Source organism: Alexandromys fortis, unplaced genomic scaffold, assembly GCF_014885135.2.
Source record: "Alexandromys fortis isolate MF-2015 unplaced genomic scaffold, M_Fortis_MF-2015_v1.1 scaffold_7, whole genome shotgun sequence".
In the NCBI taxonomy this organism is placed as follows: Eukaryota; Metazoa; Chordata; class Mammalia; order Rodentia; family Cricetidae; genus Alexandromys; species Alexandromys fortis.
This window is the reverse complement of record NW_026067920.1, coordinates 3,694,014-3,716,755: the sequence shown is the minus strand read 5'-3', so window position 1 is coordinate 3,716,755 and position 22,742 is coordinate 3,694,014. Positions and strand designations below refer to the sequence as shown.

At 42.3% G+C, this 22,742-nt stretch overlaps 1 protein-coding gene across 3 annotated transcripts in view; it reads left to right on the top strand.

The window, feature by feature from the left end:
- The first annotated feature begins 1,884 nt into the window (after positions 1-1,884).
- Htt (huntingtin) overlaps positions 1,885-22,742 on the top strand; it is a 146,220-nt gene continuing 125,362 nt past the window's right edge. For 2 of the 3 annotated variants that reach the window (XM_050140892.1, XM_050140891.1), the window contains exons 1-2: positions 1,885-2,267; positions 15,304-15,387. In XM_050140892.1, the coding sequence (XP_049996849.1) occupies positions 2,071-2,267; positions 15,304-15,387 (281 nt within the window). In that variant the 5' untranslated portion in view covers positions 1,885-2,070. Of the gene's footprint in view, positions 2,268-2,772; positions 2,880-15,303; positions 15,388-22,742 lie in introns of those variants that run through there. The other variant, XM_050140893.1, reaches the window with a different exon arrangement.

The window sequence follows — 22,742 nt, the reverse complement described above, 5'->3', positions numbered from 1 at the left end:
TGACTTCAAAAGAATCACCGTAGACCTTTAGTGGTGTTGGCAGAGTCCACTTCTGTGTGTACTGATGGACTGCCAATGGTAGTTCTGACTGCTGGCCATGGACTGTTCTTTGTCAGTTTTGCCAATTGCTCTTTCTCAATGTGTGTAAGCAGGGCTTGAGAGATGGTTCAACAGTTAAGAGCACTTATTGCTCTTACAGAGGCCCCAGGTTTGATTCCCAGCACCCGCATGGGGGCTCACAACCACTTATAACTCCAGGGGATCCAATGCTCTCTCTGACCTCCTCAGGCATCAAACATGCATGTGGTACAACACATAAGAGGCAGTCAAAACATGCACATAAAGAAAGATACATCTAATTTAAAAATTAACAAAAAAGGCATGTGTGTAAGTTGAGAAGATGGTAGTCAACAGGACTAAGGTTACATTTGTAACCTAACAACAGTATGACATCCCATCCTGTTATCTTTTGCCTTGTATTGGTTAGAAGTCAGAAGTCAGCTGCCCATTCTTGAGAACAGGGATGTCATAGCTTAGAGAATGCTAAAAGGCTGGGTTCACTGGACCATCTTTCATGTCTGCCTACTAGCAACTCCCAGCCTCGACCAGCTTGCCTATTGTGGGATCTGGCACTGGCTCTGTGCAGCAGATAGTCACATTAATGAAAGGAGCGACATGGAATCTAAAGACTTGGTTTCTGTGTACTTGACCATTTTGAGATGAAGGATTGTTTCATGGCCGTGTAATAGAGTTCTTGAGTCTTTTTTTTTTTTCATGGTTTTTCGAGACAAAGAGGATTTCTCTGTAGCTCTGGAGCCTGTCCTGGAACTCCCTTTGTAGACCAGGCTGGCCTCGAACTCACAGAGAGCCGCCTGCCTCTGCCTCCCGAGTGCTGGGATTAAAGGTGTGCGCCACCACCGCCCGGCAGAGTTCTTGAGTCTTAAGGGGCAGCCTGAGGGGCTTAAATGAGTTCTTCACCAAATGCATCACCACTAGACAGCTCTCTCTAAAGCCAGACAGGCTGCAGGAGCTGGATGTTTCCACTCTATTCTCGGCTTCCTGCTTAATTGCTCACCTGTGAGAGATGGTGGCTCTGGAGACAAAGTCTTCAAGCCCTAGTGGCTATGAGGCCCCTTGTAGGTCCTGGCTGTTGGCAGAGCAGTGCCCATGGTCCGGCACTCATTGTGGGGTGTCTGGCCCCAGTGCACTAACCCCAGCCTCTCTTTGAACTGCAACCACTGCTGCCTGCTTAGAACCCTTTACCAGCTTCCTCCACAGCACACCCTCTAGAGGCTTTCACATGTGAGGGGGCCAGCGCTTCAGGGGTCCACGGATCATAAGGGTTCTTTGGTCCTGTATAAGGATCATTTTGATTCCATTCTTATTTCAGGGAGCCCCCAGCATGCTGCGCTTGGGACTGTATCTCAGGCCACCGGCCGGTTTGTGGACCAGGAGAGCCTCTCTGGGTTTCGGGCTCCGAGCTCCACCACCGTCATCCCAGTGTAGCGTGCCTTTCTGCAGGGTAATTTCTTCGCTGCCCTTCCCCTTTCCAACTTCTTCGCCTTCCTTCCAGGTCTCCCCAAACCCTGCCGTGTCGCCAACTCCTCTGCCCACTTCCTCGACATTTTTCCATCGCTACTGTTTCTAGCCAATGCTAGGCCGCGCCCCGCTCAAACCAGCTCTTGGCTCGGCTCCGCCTCTCATTTATAGTCCGCCCCACCCTCTCCACTCAGGCGATTGGTTTGCCAGGGAGGGGCGGGGCCATGTCGGTGGGCGGGGAGTCTCAGTAAATTGGCAAAGGCAGGACGTGCTCTCATCCAGCTACTGGGAAAGACGACGCTTCAGCCTGTCAAATCTGCGGGTCCAGCGTGGCCTCGCCTCCGCCGGCCTGACGTCACGGGACGCAGGCGCCGCGGGGATTGCCGGGACGGGCCCAAGATGGCTGGGCGCTTTGGTTCCGCTACTGCCCGCCGCGCAGTGCCCCATTCATTTCCCCGCTGCTAAGTGGCTCCGGGGAGTGCGAGTAGGCGCCAAGCCTTCCGGGCCTGTCCCACCGGGCAGGAGGCCGTCATGGCAACCCTTGAAAAGCTGATGAAGGCTTTCGAGTCGCTCAAGTCGTTCCAACAGCAGCAACAGCAGCAGCAGCAGCCGCCGCCACCACCGCCACCGCCTCAACCCCCTCAGCCGCCGCCTCAGGGGCAGCCGCCACCGCATGCACCGCCGCCACCGCCGCTGCCGGGTCCGGCCGAGGAGCCGCAGAACCGACCGTGAGTCCGGGCGCCGCAGCTCCCTCCCGGGGCCCGCTCCCCTGGTCTGCGTGCCCGAGACGGCCAACGCAAGCACCTGTCCAGAGAGAGGGTCGCGGTGCCTCCCGGAGGCCGGGCCCTCGACTCGTGGGGTCCTTTGGCCTTCCTCAGTGGAGGCAGAGCCGGGTCAGGCCTGCGGGGAACACGCCGAGGGGCATCTCGGCCCTAGTGCTTTCGCCCTTCCCAGCTTGTGAAGTTAGGGAGCGAACTTGTTTCTGTCTTCGGGGAGAAACTGGGGCTGTGGCACACTTGACTCCACGAGAACTTGGAGAGGGCGAGACCTCTCCGGGTTGCCTCCTTAGGCCTCGGAGCTGGGAGCGCAGGATAGCGTGAGAGATGTGCGGATAGTGGATGACATAATGCTTTTAGGAGGTCTCGGCGGGAGTGCTGAGGGCGGGGGAGTGTGAACCCATCCAATGGGATATTCTTTTTCCAAGTGACATTTGAAGCAGCCTGTGACTTGAGGCGCTTCGTATACTCCTGGCGTTCCGTTTAGTTGGTGTTGCGGTGTAGTAACAAGGTTTTAAGCATCACCGCAAAGGTCTGCTTCTGTACTCTCCTGTTGGTCTGCAGGTAATTGGATGGATGAGTTGTGGTTGTCGAGTACGTGGTGAGTTACTTAGGTGTGATTATTAATAAAAATTATATGTATGCATTCGCGTATATATTTGAAAAAGTCGACTGATGTTTGTTGCCTGTTTCCCGCTGGAAATAAAATGGACATGTTGGTGTTGTGCAGTTTCCACCAGGGAATGAATTTTACCGGTGTTACGGTCGTGCTTGATTTAGAGCATGGGTCACTCCTCGACTCTGAATATATCAGGTACTTCAGTAAAAATTCCTGTTTAATTCTTTGCTGAAGTCTTGTCATCCTTTGGAAGTTTGTTGCGGGTGACTGGAGAGAATATTTGAAACAGAAGAGAGACCATGAATAACAATAGTCTTAAAAAAAACTCGACATTCCCTGGAAGTCCATGCTGAGTGTTCAGCCCTGTGCTTTCTTGCAGTTCAGGCCTTTCAACTCTGGGCATTTTATTTCTAATGTGGATTTGTACAATTAATAAGGAGAACTTTCAGGAAACAACCTACAAAAGAATCTCATTATTTATACTCATTTAGGGGAAAAATTGTTCTAGTGCTGGGAATTTAGCTTAAAGCTTCACACATGCTAGGCAAGTGCTTTACCACTGAGCTTTATTCCCAGCATATATTTAGTAATTTTTTTCTTGTTTTTGTGTTTCTGATAGAGATCCTTTTCCTGTCCTGAGAGTCTAATTTAAAAAAAAAATGAAGATTTGGGGAGAAATGTTGGCTTATTTGATAGAATAAAATATAAGAATAAATTTTTTTCGATAATGTGAAAGTATGTTTGAGTAGAAAAATTCTTATGTGTAGATAAGTAATTTCTATTGTTTTTGCTTTTGAGACAGAGTCTCACTATGTAACTTTGGCTGGTCTGGAACTCATTGAGATCTATCCTTCTGCCTCCGACTCCTCAGTGCTGGGATTAAAGGCATTTGCCACCACGCCTGACTGTATAAGTAATTTCTAATTATTAGATTCTTACCGTGACTCTGTCTCTCTGGGTGTTAGGAATTGTGGAAATTCACATATTTCCCATATTTTCTGTAAACAAGGGTGGGGGTAGGGTGGGGTGATTGCTCTGCCTGCTTTAAACACAAATTCAATCTGGTTTCGCATAAGTAATTCATTAACCGTGGTACAGTTCCAAAGTTAGGAAAGGTTAAATAATGAAAACATCCCCGTCCCCATTCTCCTGACTACCTAACTCTATACCCAGGAGCAAGCACTGTTTCTCCTCATGTGTCCTTCCAGATAAAATCTGGGCATATGTTAGGACAGATTTTTTAATTATTTACAGACAAAAGTGGTTTGGAACAAAAGCTTTTAAAAGTTTTAAAACCTTATTACTACACTGTACATCAAGAACTAACTGGAACATTCCCCCAAATCAACTGCATTAGTCTTGTAGTTATTTTAAATAAAAACATATATCTCATATTTCTATGTACTTTGCTGTTGGAAAACAGGTGTTCATTAGTAATAAGTAACAAACTCACTGCTTGGAAGCTTCGATTTTGGCATTTTGTCCACTTGCTTCAGTTAAAAGTCCTTTTTCCAAATCGAGACCAGCCAAAACAATTTTAGAATGAATCTGTTCTATTTTTATGGTTCTCATTGTGTTACAGAGAATTAGTGTCACAGCCATGCGTGGGTTTCTGTTGAAATAGCAGATCACTCATTCTCTGCTCAGTGTATAGGATGCAGGAGCTCTCGGGCTGGCTGTGGTAGGTCTGATAGACCTTAAGCAGTTGACATTCACCCTTAACGTTTGCACTCTTCAGATTCCTATCTAATTTTTCCTGATTGTAGCCATTCATTTATCAGTATTTGCTGGTCGTCGCCTGTGTGTCTAGCATTATTCTAGCTGTAGATTTTAGCAGGGAACAAAATTATGTCCTCATGAAGCTAAAATTCTAGGGAGGGTCACAGACAATAAGCAAGAAAATAAGTGGTAAGGTACTGTAAAGTAGGGAAGGGGATTAGGAGATGTCAGGGCCTTAGAGTGTTGTTTGGACAGGATGTTTAAGTAATGTCTAGTTGAAGGCCTTTTTGGAACAAACATCTGGAGTCAAGAATCTACTAGGAGGGTGTGTGGAAGAGAAGTGTTCCTGCAGGGAGAACTTGTCAAAAAAGCTTTCCTGAGGGATGCCATTTTTTGCTGGATGAAAAGAGTGAGGGTAAGAGCTGTAGTCGGGGAGGAGCAAGAGGGAAACCCTGGTGTTATCAGTTATTGCAGTTAGCTCCAGATAGAAAACCTGGCTATAGGATCTTAAACAGGCAAAGGCAAGAGTTTATTAGAAGACAGACTAAGTCTAGGAAGTTCAGGAAGTTCAGGTCCCAGACACCAAGTCCCAGTCTTCATTCTTGCACACTTTTTTGGTTATGTGTCTTGTTGATTCATATGAATTTCTCGTGTTCTGGATACTATTTCCTTATCAGACATAATTTGCAAACCTTTTCTATGTATTGTTTTATTTGTTTATTTATTATGTATACAATATTCTGTCTGTGTGCATGTCTGCAGGCCAGAAGAGGGCACCAGACCTCTTTACAGATGGTTGTGAGCCACCATGTGGTTGCCGGGAATTGAACTCAGGACCTTTGGAAGAGCAGGCAATGCTCTTAACCACTGAGCCATCTCTCCAGCCCATCTCTGTTTATTTTTTTGAGACAGGAGTTTGCTATGTATCTCTAGTTGGTCTGGTATACTCTGTAGCCCAAGTTCTCAAAACTTGCTTTGGTCCTTTTAGCACAACTTCCCAAGTACTGGTATACTCTAGATATGCCCCTGTGTGTGTGTGTGTGTGTGTGTTTTGAATGGTGTATAGTGTATATATTGTGTAGAATATGCAGAGGCCAAAAGAGGATGTTGAGTGACTTCCTCCTCTGTTGCTCTCTATGTCTTTGACTGAACGTAAAGCTCCTGATTACTTTTTAGCTGCCTGACCAAAACACTGGTGATCTGCCTGTCCTTACCCACCGCAGAGAGATTACAAGCATGCATAGCCATGCCCAATTTTTACTTGCATGCCGAAGATTTAAACTCAGGATTTAGGCTTGTAAAGCCAGTACTGTTACCCATTGAACCTCGACCCAGCTTAGCTCCCTGACTCACTTTCCTATTCATTCATTCATTCATTCATTCATTCATTCATTTTTGAGCTAGGGCTTCTTTGTGTCCAGTTCTAGCCGTCCTGGAACTCACTCTGTAGACCTAGCTGGCCTCAAACTCACAGAGATCTGCTTGCCTCTTGCCTTCCAGGTGCTGGGATTAAAAGCGTGCACCACCACTACCTAGTGTTCTTCAGAGCACAGAAGTTTTAAATTTTGATGAAGTCCAATTTGTTTGTTTTTGTCTTTAGTTGCAGTATATTAGATATTTAAGAAGCCACTGCATTATCTGAAATCACAAAGATTTACACCTGGTCTTCTAAGAACTGCCAAGTCGTAGCGCTGATATGCAAGTCTGACCCATTTTGAGTTTGTGGCTAAGGTAGAGGTTTGACACTTTTCTTTTGCATGTGGAATCCAGCACTTTGGTTAAAGAGAATGTTCTTTTTTCATTGAATTGTGTTGACATCTTTGTTAAAAATTAATTACCTTTCTATGTGTAGATTTTTTTACTTCCTTTTCTGTCATTGATCTGTGTGTCTGTTCTATGCCAGTACTATAGTCTTGATTACAGATTTGAATCATTATCTCAAATTATGAAGTATGCCCCCCAACCTGTCTTTTTCAGTATTGATTTAGTTATTTTGGGTCCCTTGCATTTCTGTATGAATTATAGGATCATTCTGTTAGTTTCTACAAAGACGCCATCTGAGATTGACTCTGTATAATCAATCTTACTTTAGTCCATCAATATTGACAAGCTTTCATGGCCAGATAGTAAATATTTCAGGCTCTGTGGACATAATGTCATCACAGCTAGTCAGCTCTGCCATTGTAGCATAATAAAAGTACTCATAGATAATATATAAGAATGAGTACATAAAATTGGAATTTTACATGATTTTCAAGTCAAGTTATGAAATATTTGTTGATTTTTTAAAAGAATATTTTTATTTTTTGTTGGTTTTTTTTTTTTTTTTTTTGAGACAGGCTTTCTCTTTGTAGCCTTGGCTATCATGGAACTAGCTAGCTCTGAAGACCAGGATGGCCTCAAACTCACAGAGCTCCAGTTGCTTCTTTCTCCCAGTGCTGGGTCTAAAGGTGTGTGCCACTATGGTTGGCTCTTGTGTAGGTCTTGTATAGGTGACCATAACTGCAGTGAGGTCATGAAAGCAACAGCCATGTCATGTCTGGAAGACAGCGCTTCATAGAACTCCCTGAAATCTGGCTCTTATTTCTCTCCACCCCCCTTCCCTGAACCTTGTGGGTGGGGTTGATTTAGACAGCACATTCAGCAGTCACTTCTTAGTATACTTAGTCTTCTGCAGATAGAAGCTTCTTTGGCCAACGCAGATGATAGTACTAGTTCTGAGTATAAACAGATATTTAGAAGGCAGTCTAACAACTTGTCTGTTTAACAGAACAACAGTGGTAAGGTCCCCCTTTTAGGGCCTGTAACCTCCTTCCTCTGAGTCTTAGGCTTTGTATTACATTTCTACCTTTTGTGGAGCAGGCTTTAAATCCAGTTAGAAAGCAGTTGGTTATCCTTGTATCTTTTATACCACAGTTGCACTAATAGTCACATTTTGTCTCCATTGCTTATATTGTAGCATTCAGGGGCCAGTGCTTAGTAAGACCGTTCATGTCCTTTTTTCCCCAGTGGCCTTCATAAAATCTGGCATTATGAAAACTAGCCAGCCAACGGGAAGTTTTCAGGTCGATTCTATCTTTATTTCTTTGTGTCCTGTATGCAACCAAAGTGTGTTATATCTTCAACAGTAGGGTCTTACCATCTAGTTACATTGGGCATCCAAGAGCATTGGAAATAGCCTGTGTTGTTTGTGTGTGTGTGTGCTTCTGGTGTCTCCCTGAACAATAAGGTATCCCATGCTTAGCACTGGGAATTTTCATTTAATAATACATTTTTTTCTGGGGGACACACTGTCTACTGATGTACATACCTGTGTTGAAACTCCTTAAAACACCCCCCCCCCACACACACACTTCTAAATTAGCTATCAAAGTAGTGAGTTCTATAAGGTCCCTCCCCCCCCATTCTTTACATTCTGTAAAATAACCACACAATTACTATACAACCCAAACAACCCAACGGTTGCAGTCCTGGGCATTAATATCCTGGATCAGTTAAAACTTAGAGTCACACAAACACCTGTTTGCAAGTGACCAGTAGCTCTAGGGGTAATGGCCCCAAAAGAAGTCAGTTTAGAAGTCCTCAACAGGTAGTTAAGCTCCTTAGCAACATGAAGGAATATAGCTGCATCGATACCTGCAGCAGCTCAGATGAATAGCGGCGATTATGGGCCATTGAGCAAACGGTTCCTAATGTCTACATATTTTATGATTCTATTTATGTGACATTTTCTATAATGTCAGACTTTTGATGATTCAGGTTTTTTTTCTTATTTTCTCCCCTGTGGTAAAATAACATCATATAAAAAAAAGTAACCATTTCAAATATACAATCTATGATAGTAAAAACACAGTGTTCAGTTGTTACCACCAGCCACTTCTGTAACTCTTTTTGATGTTGCTCTTTAAAGTATATTACAGATTTTTACTTGACACGTTGTAATTGTGCATGTTTATGAACACAGTGATTTTTTTTGTTTGTTTGTTTGTTTTTTCGAGACAGGGTTTCTCTGTGGCTTTGGAGCCTGTCCTGGAACTAGCTCTGTAGACCAGGCTGGTCTCGAACTCACAGAGATCCGCCTGCCTCTGCCTCCCGAGGGTGATTTTTGAATTACACATGCTAGTACCTTTTATTGCAATGAACTCATTAGCAGGAAAGGCTCTGGTATAGTGGTCCTTTTTTTTTTTTTAATAAGAAGGCACCAGATCTCATTATAGATGGCTGAGGGTCATCATGTGGTTGCCGGGAATTGAACTCAGAACCTCTAGAAGAGCAGTTAGTGCTCTTAACCTCTGAGCCATCTCTCCAGCCCTAGTGGTTCATTTCTATGATACAGACTATGGGGTGGCAAGTCCTAGGCCTTGACTCCCTAGTCAAATGACATTTGTATATTGAAATAAAACCCTGGTTTGTGTGTTTGTTTTACACACTAGCTACCACCTTTCCTTTATCGGCCCTGGGTTTGATTTTTGGTTCTGCTGATGGACCCTTTCTCTTAGGAGTACTGAGAAGGTGATGTGCAGCCCCTGTCCTTTCTCATTTTGCTAGCATGACTTATGTGTTGATTCTTTGTGTGTGGCTCTTGCACTAGAGGGAGCTGGGTAAGAACTTTTTTTTAAAAAAATAACATAATTTTTTTTATTAATTCTTTGGGAATTTCACATCATGCAGCCTAATTCTGCTCACTTCCCAGTCCCTCCATATCCTCCCTTCACCCCTGTATCACCCCCTAAAAGAAAATTAAAACAACAAAGCAAGCAAGCAAACAAGAGCAAAACAAAACCAAAATTCCTCTTCTCCATCTTTCCCGTCTCTCCATTACCTCTTCATTTGTCCTGGTGGCATTGGGAATGGTGTGTCACATAAAATACCCTTTTGTCCAATCAGCTTTACTTTGCAAATGTTCATTGCAGTGAGTCATTGGTCTGGTTCAAGGTCTCTGGTTTCCGGTACACCATCATCACTGGATCTGCACCGAAACTCCTCTGCATTATCCTGTGGCCACCCTGAGTCGTGGAGAGCCTGTGGGATTCCGCAGGACCAGTCCCTTCACGGGCTCCAGTAGGTCCTAGATGGAGTGGATGTTAGGGTGGGCCAACCCAAGGCCCTGCTGTAGGCCTGGGTGGTGGCTGAGCTTGTCAGTCCCGGCCACTGGTGCCTTCCACCTCAGGTGAGAGAAGGAGCCAACTCCCTTATGCCCTTGCTATCAGGGTCAGTGAGAACTGTTTGTTTTTTAGTCATTAAATCCAGAGTTCCAGGCTCATGGCAAGTTCTCAGGAAGTTCTTATTAAAAGTGTAGTTAGAGCCAGGCAGTGGTGGCACACGCCTTTAATCCCAGCACTTGGGAGGCAGAGGCAGGAGGATCTCTGTGAGTTCGAGACCAGCCTGGTCTACAAGAGCTAGTTCCAGGACAGACTCCAAAACCACAGAGAAACCCTGTCTCGAAAAACCAAAAAAAAAAAAAAGTGTAGTTAGAGTTATAATACATATTTTGTTAAACATTTAGCACTTTCATACTTTCTACTTTTGTTTTTCAAGTTAAATCTTTTTCTACTTACCAGTTTCATGCTTTAGAACCTTTGTCTCTTTTTATTAAAAAATTGTGGGTAGGCCAGGCGTGGTGGCCTATACATTTAATTCCTGCACTTGGGAGGCAGAGACAGGAGGATCTTTGTGAGCTTGAGGCCAGCCTGGTCTACATGGTGAGTTCCAGGACAGCCAGAGCTACATAATGATTCCCTGTCTCAAAAACTCCAAAGCAAATCAAAACCAAATTGTGGGCCAGTGAGATAGTGAGTAGAGGTGCTTGCTTCCAAGCCCAACAGCACTCTGAGTCTAATCTTTGGGACCCACATGGTGGGAGGAGAAGACCAACCTCCACAATTGTCTCTGATCTCTACGAGTGCTGTGGCATGCACATAAAATGTATTAAAACGTGCATGTAAAGCAGTATATAAAACTTGGCCACCATTGTCAGTCAGAACATAGCTCTCGGTGGCACCCTTCCTTAGTTGAGTTCTGTCCCTTGAGTGATCCTCCCTCATATCTGGCACCTTTCTGCCCTGCTGTATAGTTTCACCAAAGAGGTGTATTTCTTTAAACAACCTTATTGGGTTTTTCTTACTTTTTGGAGACAGTAGTTGTGATAGGAATTAAACTTGATAAAATGTAGGCCAACTTAACCACTGAATTTTACTACACTGTTACTCAGTTTTGACTATCACATGAATAGAATCATACAGCGCTACCTGCTTGTACTTAACGTGTGTTGCATCTCTTTTTATTTAGTGTTATTGGTTTAATATTTACCCATTTACTTAGTCTGTTTTGTATGAAGATACCATGCTTTTCTCATTTTAGTTGTATGTTTGGGTTATTAAGCATTTACAGGTAAGTGCTGCTGTGAGCATACCTCCTCCCCCCTTGACCTATCTTTTCCTTCACAAAATGATGCTTTTTAATGAGCAATTCCTCATTTTGATGAAGTCCAATTTATCATACTTTTCCATTATGGTAAGTGATTTTATTTCTTTTTTGATGAATTTTTAATCAACCCGAGGTCATGAGACATTTCTTGATTCTGTTGCATCAATGACATATTGATTTGCCTTTCCCATTGAAGATGGCTGTGTATTAGAAGTTAGTTTTTGTCCCTATTATTATTATTATTATTTTGGTTTTTTGTGGAAGAATTTCTCTGTGTAACAGCTCTGAATGTCCTAGAACTCACTCTGTAGACCAGGCTGCTGGTCTTGAACTTACAGAGAGCTGCCTGTCTCTGCCTCCTGAGTGCTGGGATTGAAGGGATGCACTACCACCTTTTCTCTCTCTCTCTCTCTCTCTCTCTCTCTCTCTCTCTCTCTCTCTCTCTCCCTTTAGTTTGTTGATCTATTTAAGACATAGTTTTATTTTGTACCCATGCTGTCCTTGAACATGTTGTGATCTTCCTGCCTCTACTACCTTCTGCGTTCTAGGATTGAAGATATATACCATGCCTGGGTATGGTATAATCCTAGCACTCGAGAGGCAGAGGCAGGCAGATCTCTGTGAATCTGAGGCCAGCCTGACCTACAGAGTGAATTCCAGAATAGCCAGGGCCATTACAGAGAGACCCTGTCTTAAAAAAAAAATTAAGTGTGAAACAATACTCGTGTAATAGGACTTGGCAAAAGTCAGAGAGCAGCTGATGAGAAATCAGAAACTTCCTACCCTAGTTTGCTGTGCTTCCCAGTGGTGGTACAGGCTGTAGACCTCAGTCTTGCCACCAGCTGTGTGTGTGTGTGTGTGTGTGTGTGTGTGTGTGTGTGTGACTGGTGAGGAGAAATGAGTTCTTAGATAATTTTATGATGAATTCTAGTGTGCTGTGGAGCCAGGATTTAACATGCCTCCATCATTGTGAGCCTCTGAAGATTGCTTTGTTGCACAGTTAGAAGAAACTGGCTGAAGCTTGTTTTCATTTTGATGATGTAGTTTCAAGTGATTGAAGAGAGCCAGATTGTTTTTACCCTATTGATACAGCTCTTGCCCTGAGCTATGTAGTTCCTTCTATTCATTTTACTTTTCATGTAAAACAAATCAGTTTGACTTATCTTTAAAAATCCACCTAATTCCATGGGGAATGAAATAGCTACAAGTTGTCTTTTGTTTGTTTTTTTTTTTAACATTTGGTTTTCTTATTGGACAAAATGAGATAGAAAAGAATTTTTTTCAGACAGGGACCTAGGCTAGGTTTTGTGAGCTGGAGGTCAGGCAGAAGAATCTTAACTTCTCATCTAGAAGGGGATACAGAGTGAGGTTCAGGACAGCTGGGAGAGAGGAAGGAAGAAAGCAGGATTGTGGGGGGCACTCTAGAACTCAGTTGGAAGAAGAAAGCAGGATTGTGGGGGCACTCTAGAACTCAGTTGGAAGAAGAAAGCAGGAATGTGGGGGCACTCTAGAACTCCGTTAGAAGATGTATGCCCCAGACACTACAAGCTTTACCATTTCTATTTCTTCCATCTCTTTTAAACTAAAGTTTAAAGGGCCAGTGTTCCCTACTGGTGAATGCTGGTGAGGAATACATTATGATTTGCACTATGATTTGTTTCCTATCAGTAGTTGCTTCCTTTTTCTAGCTAAGTAGTTTCCATTGTTTGGCTATCACATTTTGTTTGTCTTTTACTGGTGAAGGATGTTTGCAAGGTTTCAATTCTAGCATTGCTACAGTGAGCTTCTTATGAGGATGAGAGGTGTGGGGAGCCTGTGCTTCTGAAAGTCGTATAGGGACTAAAGATGCTTCCATGCTGTTCTGCATTCTTAGTCTTTATTGAAACCTGAGTGTTAGGCATGTTTGTTCTAATTAGAAGGGGATAGCTAGAACAAATAGATACAATAGGAATTCTATATGTCCCTTGTGTTCCCAATCTGTCTATAGGACCAAGTTATATGTCTGTAGCTAGGCAAGTTTTGGTAGGTGATCAGTAGTCTGCAGCATGACTTTTCAAGAAAACTCTCTTTTAGGAAAGAGATGAGGGAGACACACTCATTAACCCACCAGTATTGATTGATTCTTTACTGGGATAACACTTAGGCTCTGATTATTTTCTGTGCTGAGAACCCTTTTTGGTCATCTTTTGTAGGAGAATTTTAGCCATAATGATAATTGAATGGTGTGTTGATATTTAATTTGTACTCTTTTTAAAATTTGCTTATTTTTATTTTATGTGTATGAGTGTTTTACCCACTTTACCCTGCACAATTTCCTTCACCTTTGACTTTACCTCTCATGGGATCTGCCTTGCCTTTTCCTATCTGCTTGACAGTCCTTTGGAAGATATGCTGTTGTGGGTTTGTGCAATTTTAATAGCTTGTGTTGTTGTGTGTACTTATAGAAGCTTGAGGGCTGCTTTAGCAATTAAGTGCAAATTGTTTGTTAGCAAGGTTTTTTTCATTTTATTATAATTAAACTGCCCCCAAAACTAGTGATCTTCTGATTTGTTTTCAGTTACCCTATGTTTTAAATCTTTCCTCTCTACTTTACTTTGATTTTGCTAACTTTGAGGACACCTGAAGCTATAGGATAGGTATGAAAGAAGCACTTTTGTCTGGCCTTTTGTCTAGGCTGTTCATCTTTTGCTTACTGACAGGTGTTTTTGTTTTTGAAACAGGGTTTCTCTGTGTAGCCCTAGCTGTCCTGGAACTTGCCAGGCAGACTTTGAACTCAGAGATCCGCCTGCCTCTGGATTGCTGCGATTAAAGGCTTGTGCTACCCTGTCTGACTCCTTCTGACAGGTTTTTATTTTTGTTTGTGTGTTTGTTTTGTTGTTTTTGGTTTTTCAAGACAGGGTTTCTCAGTGTAACAGCCCTGACTGTCCTGCAATAATTCACTCTGTACATCAGCTGGTCTCGAACTCACAGAGATCTGCCTGCCTCAGCTCCTTGAATGCTGGGATTAAAGGCATGTGCCACCACCTGGCTTTTTTTTTTTTTTTAAGAAGGCTTTTTTCTAGTTTTTTTTTTTTTTTTTTTTTTTTGTGTGTGTGTGTGTGTGTGTATAGACTAGTTAGCCACTGAGGTCTACATAGTATACTGACCATATTCAGTTAACCATGCCAATTTTGAGAACAGAGGCAGTTTCATACATGTTTTCAGTATACAGGTTTTTGTTTGTTTGTTTGTTTGTTTGTTTTTATTTTTTGAGACAGGGTTTCTCCGTAGCTTTTTGGTTCCTGTCCTGGAACTAGCTCTTGTAGACCAGGCTGGCCTCGAACTCACAGAGATCCACCTGCCTCTGCCTCCCGAGTGCTGGGATTAAAGGCGTGTGCCACCACCACCTGGCTCAGTATACAGTTTTGTGAAATTTGACTAATCTATAAATCCCTGTGGTTACCATGATCAAGGTTTATAGATTTTATTTATTATATTATTGATGTAGGATAGTATCATATTTTGTGTCCCACGGAGTATCTTATTCATTGTAATCCATGTCTCCATACTCTTACTACCAAGAAAGAAAAGAAGTTACTAATTAATCTGTAATATGCCATTGGTTGTAATATGCATTCTTGTTTCAGTGTCATTAAATGGGGGAAATGTGAACTGAACGTGGATTGGTGAGACATAGATCATATTTGAAGTCAGATAACCAGTTCTGGCTCTTACTTTCTACATGTGTGATTTTTGGCAAGTCAAGGCAAAGATCCAGCTATGAAAATTTTGGTTGGTGATCAGTAGTCCCTAGCATAATTTGTCAAGAAAATACCCTTTCAGGAAAGAAATGAAAGAGACACACTCACTGACTCCAGAACTGACAGATTCTTTATGGACTTAACATTCAGGCTCTGAATCTTTCTGTGCTGTGAACCCCTGCACAGTCTTCTTTATCTTTGACTTTACCTTTCATAGGGTCTTTCTTGCCAGTTTTCCTCCCTGCCTGACTGTTGGCAAGGGGAAGGTAATACTTTTTTGATGCTTCTGATTTTTGTGTGTGAGTGGTGCATTAGGAAGCGCTTGGGGAAGCTCATCTCTCATCATCCCTCTCCATCCTCATGCTACCCTGCTCCCAGTGTGGAGTTAGTGATTCACTAGTACTACTTAGGAATGGATGGAATATAGAAACAAATGATGTAGTCACTTCAGCATATGCTCAAGTTCTTTTCTTTTGATTTTTAGAAAGAAGGAACTCTCAGCCACCAAGAAGGACCGTGTGAGTCATTGTCTAACAATATGTGAAAATATTGTGGCACAGTCTCTCAGGTAATTCTTTTAAAAGAAATTTATTTATTTATATATATACATAAGTGCTCTATTTACATGCCTGCATGACAGAAGAGGGCTTCAGATCCTATTATAATGGTTGTATACCACCTTGTAGTTGCTGAGAATTGAACACAGGACTTCTGGAAGAACAGCCAGTGCTCCTAACCACAGAGCCATCTTTCTGGCCTCTTTTCTTCTTCCTTCCTTCCTTCCTTCCTTCCTTCCTTTCTTTCTTTCTTTCTTTCTTTCTTTCTTTCTTTCTTTCTTTCTTTCTTTATTGTTTCCTTCCTTTCTTCTTTTTTTTTAAAGATGTCTCTCAGATAATTGTATTAGAAACTTTCTATAGAAATATAAACTGATTGCTGGATGGTGGTGGCATAGGTCTTTAATCCCAGCACACAGGAGGCAGAGGCAGGTGGATCTCTATGAGTTCCAGAAAAATCTATTCTGTATGAGTTCTAAGATAGCCAGGGCTACACAGAGAAACCCTGTCTTCAAAAACCAAAACAACAACAACAAACATAACAACTGTGTATTTTCACTCTTAATGGAGTAAACATATCCTTTGTACCCCTAGCCATCTTTAAAAAGTTCATCTAGTCTAAGTGTGGTGTGGTACAGACCTGTAATCCTGGTATTTGGCAGGCTGAGACAGGAGGACCTTGAATTTGTGATTAGCCTTTGAAATAGCAAAACCCAGCATCAAGAAAAATCTATTTAAAATAAGGATGCTTTCACCACATCTAGCTGTGTTATAAGGGTATGGGGCTCTGTCATAGGTAATGTTTTCTTTTTGGCATCTTAATATGAGAATTTTAGCCATATGATAGTTGAATGGGATGTTGGTGTTTGATTTCTATTCTTTTAGGATTTGTTTATTTTTATTTTATGTGTGTAAGTGTTGAACCCACAGAGACCATAAGAGAGGGCCCTTGAGTCTCTGAAACTGGAGTTAAAGATGGTTGTAAGTTGCTGTGTGGGTGTTGGGAACCAAATCTAGGTCCTCTGCAAGAGCAGCAAGTGCCCAGGATGGTCTCAAACTCACTATATGGCAAAGGATGACCTTGAATTCCTGATCTTCCTGCTTCCACCTGGGTGCTCAGATTATGGACCTAATGCCTCAGAGTAGATTCTTATGATGAAACACCATGACCAAAAGCAGCTTTCATTTATGTGTCCATTTAACAGTCTATCAGTGATGGAAGGCAGGATAGAAACCTGGAGGCAGGAGCTGATTCAGAGGCCATGGAAGGTGCTGCTTACTGGCTTGTTTGTTCCTCATGGCTTGATCAGCCTGCTTTTTTATAGACGCCACAATCCCAAGACCAGGGGTGTTTGTTTCTAACAACAATGGGCTAGACCCTCCAACATCAATCACTAATTAAGAAAATGCCCTACAGGGGCTGGAGAGATGGCTCAGAGGTTAAGAGCATTGCCTGTTCTTCCAAAGGTCCTGAGTTCAATTCCCAGCAACCACATGGTGGCTCACAGCCATCTGTAATGGGGTTTGGTGCCCTCTTCTGGCCTGCGGGCATACACACAGACAGAATATTGTATACAAAATAAATAAATAAACAAATAAAAAAAAAAGAAAATGCCCTACAGATTTCTTTGCTTGTAACCCCATTTTATGGAGGCTTTTTCTCAATTGAGGTTCCCTCCTCTTAGATAACTTTAGCTTGTGTCAAGTTGACAGAAAACTAGCAAGGACACCTGGCTTTAGTATATAGCTTAAATATTAAAATCCACCTTAAATAGTAAATAAATTCAACTTGGGGAAGGTATTGACAATGTATAAATGAGGCTTAATAGTTTATCTTGTAAATCATTATAGAAAAGACCGTTATCCTAATAAGCAAATAGATTTAAAAAAAAAAAAGACAAGTATTTCAATGTTGAAATAGGAGCGGCGGCAGGGCTGCGTCCCCGGCACCCGGCCGCCCGCATGGCTAGCTTATACCCAGAAATAATTACACGGAAACTGTATTCTTTCAAACACTGCCGGCTAGGTCCAGTTTCTTATTGGCTAGCTCTTACATATTGTTCTAACCCATTTCTAATATTCTGTGTAGCCCATGAGCTGGCTTACCAGAGAGGATCTTAACCTGCGTCTGTCTGGAGTGGGAGCATCATGGCGACTCCTCCTCTAACCTTCTTTCTCCCAGAATTCTCTTCTGTATACTCCGCCTACCTAATTTTCTATCCAATAAAATGGGCCAAGGCAGTTTCTTTATTAATAAGAAATCACTCCCACATCATTTCCCCTTTTTCTGTTTAAACAAAAAAGAAAGGCTTTAACTTTAACATAGTAAAATTACATATAACAAAACAGTTATCAAGTAATATTATCTATCAAACAAGAAATAAGAAAACTCTAGAAATGACAGAGACATCTCGCTGCCTGGACAGTCACCCAAAGTTCCTCTGTACCGTTGGGGCATCCATCTTTGGCCTACAGGCCCATAGTATCCAGCAGACATTCTCATCAAGCAAGAAATTCCAAAGACAGTTCAGTCACTTTTTGCTGTGTCCTGCAGAATGTCTCACAGACTCTTTCATGAAGCAGGAACCCCAAAAGGTCATCTCACCTTTAGGCAAGTTCAGTAGTCCTCTCTCTGCGGGTTCTCTGTGTCCAGTTTATGCAACAGTCCAGGCAAGAGCAGTTTCTTGCCCAAATGACTATCCAACTCCATAAGGATCCTCTTCGATGCCCATCTTCCTCTTGAAGTAGCTGGTGCTGCCAGGAGCAGACGTGTCTCCTTGTCATGAAAAGTCCTAAGTTATTAAAATATTTTAAATGCCATATTCTGCAGTCTTTGAAAGATATGAAGAATGCCTATCTAATTGAAATATATCTCTATATATCTAGAAAATCTAATTAACATGACTACAAGCTTAACTATTAGCGATGATTATCCATTAACAGCCTATATTTCCTAATTATACATTACATTTTTAAATGAACTACACAATCACAATACCTTAATCAAGTTCAAAAATACATATACATATAACAAAATTGACCATAAAATCCATACCAATGCAAATTATTCATATCTATATCATATCCCCCTTTAAATGTAAAAGAACATTTATAAACAATATTTGGGAACATGGGCGTAGTTTTTTCTTTCCAAACTGCTTCCTGCTGAATAGGGGCGTCGTTAATTAGGTCTTTTGTGGTATAACCTGTGTGCTAGTTTCATCTCAGTTGGCAGTTGAGCGAAGCAATTTTTGGAGGGTGTTCACAGCAACCTTTCAGGAGGGCGTGGTCTATCATACCAAATCGGAATAGATGCAATCCACAGGGTCTCATCCTCTGCAAAAACAAAAGAAGACCCTCTCCAAAGCATCATATCCTTAGACCCAAATTCTGAAATCATAATACCCTCATGAAATCCATTTTGGTTTAGCTTGGCAGCCCATATAATGAAATGTCTCTCTGTACTTAGCTCCTTTACAGTCAAAAATTTTAAAGAAAACACAATGTACATAATCCAGACTCTCTGTGAATTTTTCATTTTTACGTGGCTTATTTTTCTTTATTTCTCTTAATCTATAACTATCTGTACTTCTGTACTCTGTCTCTTTAAAGACTTTACCCTTTTTCTTTTTAAGACATTAACTTTATTTTTTATATTTTTTTTTTTCTCTTTCCCAAGCCTACATACATTCATCCAACAGTGTCTGAATCTGTTTTATTGTGAATCTGTAATTTTTTCACTATCCAGGAGCACTTTGTTTTGCGCCTTTAAATCATTAAGCGCTTAAGAATCTAAGCTGTGACATTCCTAGGTCAAAAACAGGTACTGTATGCTGGCTCCGCCCAGTCCAACATGGCGGAGCCGCTCTTGCCTCTGATCCTTGCACATTGCTCCATTAGCATGGAGGAGCTACTTGTGCCTCTGAGCTGCGGCACACAATGTCCCCCTTTTAGGCACACAGCAGTCTAGTTGCCATCAAACAAATCGTAGCACTTTAATCCAAATGCTCCATTCATAAGCTCTGTCTCCCGCCGGAGCCAGACAGAGATCACAATGGCGGCACAGCCCAGAAAGCCAGCATTTTAAAACAGCCAGTTTTTTCCTGCTGCCGAGTCAGGACAATTTCTTTGCGGCATGCAACCCAGAAACAGCAAAAAGCTGTTTTAAATTCTCTCTCTCTCCTTTTTAAGTCCTCTCAGGTTTTTAAGTGAATTTAGCCCATCACGTCTGGGCGCCATCTGTTGAAATAGGAGCGGCGGCAGGGCTGCGTCCCCGGCACCCGGCCGCCCGCATGGCTAGCTTATACCCAGAAATAATTACACGGAAACTGTATTCTTTCAAACACTGCCGGCTAGGTCCAGTTTCTTATTGGCTAGCTCTTACATATTGTTCTAACCCATTTCTAATATTCTGTGTAGCCCATGAGCTGGCTTACCAGAGAGGATCTTAACCTGCGTCTGTCTGGAGTGGGAGCATCATGGCGACTCCTCCTCTAACCTTCTTTCTCCCAGAATTCTCTTCTGTATACTCCGCCTACCTAATTTTCTATCCAATAAAATGGGCCAAGGCAGTTTCTTTATTAATAAGAAATCACTCCCACATCATTTCAAGAAAGAAATTTGACTTGGCTATTTAGAGACAAGAGGTTCATGAATTAGAGGCTAGCTTAGACTTTATAAAATCATCAACTCTTCTCAAAAGAAAGAAAGAAAGGAATTAGGTTGGACTCCGTCCTTATTTTGGGTTTCCTATGTTAAAATTTTATCTTTTTGTTTGTTTGTTTTTCTTTCTTTGTTTTTTTTGAGACAGGGTTTCTCCATGTAACAGTCCTGGTTGTCCTGGACCTTGATTTGTAGACCAGGCTGGCCTCAAACTCACTGAGATCCATCTACCTGTGTCTCCCAAGTGCTGGGATTAGTGTGTGCCATCAAATACCAATCACAGAATACCAATCTTCAAATACCAATCACAGACCTGTGGGAGGTGATTGAGTGACTAATAATGAGATTGGTCTGACCTTCCTCTTTAGGTTCAGTAGTTTTTAGTTAGCTAGGGTAGCTTGCAGACATTTTCTGACTTGCTTTAAGGAAGCTAGATAGTAGATGTTTAGAAGGTAAGGTATGGCACCCCTGTGCCCTCTTCTCCCAGTCCTCTACTTGTGCACCAGCTTAGACTCCAGTTCCCAGCACTGGGAGACATGTGCTGTACTTTCAGCCATCTAGTCTGTGGGATTTTGCTATAGCAGCTGGAACAGTGATGAAAACAAAATAGGACACTGTCACCTTGCAAGTTGGCAAACAAACTCCCTAGAGTTTTTGTCAGAGGTAAGACACATGGGTCGTGCTGGCTTAAAACCAAAATCTGACCACACCAAAAATCAACCAGAAATGCAAAAAAGTGTAGGAAGTTACAATTTGTAACAAGAACAATTAGTCATCATTGACCCAGAAATTAAACTAGGTTAGCTCACAGAAACATTAAAACAGTGTAACTATTTTATGTGTTCAAGAAGCAAAAGATTGGAAAGTAGAAACAAGACAGGAGAAAGACTGCTGCCTATGAGAAGTAAGGCAGCAGCTGACTTCTCATAGGGAATGCCTGCCAGAATCTAGGGAAGTGCAATCTGTAAGGCCTACTCTTTCCAGTAAAAATGTCTGTCAAATGAAAAGGTGAAATAGGTTTTGAGACATACCACAGGAATATCTTGTGTCTGATAAGCAATGAGTTTAAGACATTTTAAAGAAAGTGTTTCAGGCAGATAGAAAAATCTGACCTACACAAAGGATTGAAGAGAAGTGGAAATAGCATCTGTGCTGGCAAATGTAAGAGACTTCCGTTCTCCCTCTTTCCCTCCCTGCCTTCCCTTCTACCCCATCCGCCTTGCCCCCTCTCTCCCTTTAAATAAGACCTCACTATGTACTTATCTAGAACTGTGGTGATATTTTTGCTTCTGCCTCTTTAAGTGCTGGGATTATAGATGTAATCATGCATGTAGCAACCTGTTCTGTGACACTGTTCTAGGGGAGATGTGGATAAATGTTTACTCAATCCATAGGGAAGCACTAACAGATCAAAGTACTGATACCACCAAAACCCAGCTTGGTGAATCAGCGAGTGTACAGGAAAGAGTTACTTACAGTACTAAAGGTGAGTGGTAACTTACAGGAGTGTGGAACACTCAGAAGGCAGTGCATCCCCAAAGGCCCACCCTGGGCATGGGTGACACTCACAACTCACTAAAGCTGAAGGCCTAGAACTTTCTGAACAAAATAGACCTCAACGGTTCAGGAGTCTCTCCCCTCAACAGTCCGCATTTCTTTGTAACTCTGTTATCTTTTTCAGGGTTTCTATTGCTGTGATAAACACTGTGACTGAAAGCAGTTTGGAGAAGGAATGGTTTATTTCAGTTTATACTTCCAAATCACAGTCCATTGCTGAGGGAAGTAAGGGCAGGAACTGATACAGAAGCCATGGAGGAGTTTTGCTTGCGTTCTTATAGCACTCAGGACCACCAGTCCAGGGGTGGCACCACCCACAACAAACTAGGCCCTCCTAATCTGGGTGCTGGTAGTGCACACCTTTAATCCCAGCCCTCGGGAGGCAGGGGCAGGCTGATCTTTGTGAGTTTGAGGCCAGTCTGGTCTACAAAGTGAGTTTCACTACAGCAGCCAGAGCTACACAAAGAATCCCTGTCTTGAAAACCCAGTTTAAAAAAACAAAAACAAAAACAAACAAACAAAAAACCCTAGGCCCTCCCACATGAACATTAATCAAAATGTGCAATAGGCCAAACTGGTGGGGGCATTTTGCCAACTGAAGTCCCACTTCCCAAATGATTCTAGCTTGTGTCAAGCTTACATAAAACTAGCCAGGACACTGGGAGGGTCATTATGAATCTGGTAAGTTTCAGGGTCTTCCTGAGATGTGTGAGTTGCTTATTTCCTGGGTCTTTTTGTTGGGAGTTGTTGGTTTTTTTGAGATAGAGACTCTTTATGTAGTTCTGGTAGTTCTTCAACTTGCTATGTAGACCTTCTACTTCTTTCTCCTGAATGCTGGAATTAAAGGCACATGCCACTATACCCAGCCACTTCCTGAGTCTTAATAAGCCTTCCTTCAGAATTTCCTGACTCTTAAAGAGCTTGCTCCACAACACAGTCCTTCATTTCTTTATTATTTATTTATTACATTGATTGGTTAATTTTGTGTGTGTTGCGTGTGTATGCATGTGACACAGCACTTGTGTGGAGGTCAGAGACCAAATTTCAGGGATTGGTTCTTTTGAGAGCTGAAGATTGTGATCGTGATGAAGATTGTGAATATTGAAGTCAGGTCATCAGGTCTGCTGTCAAGTTACCTTCTGACCACATT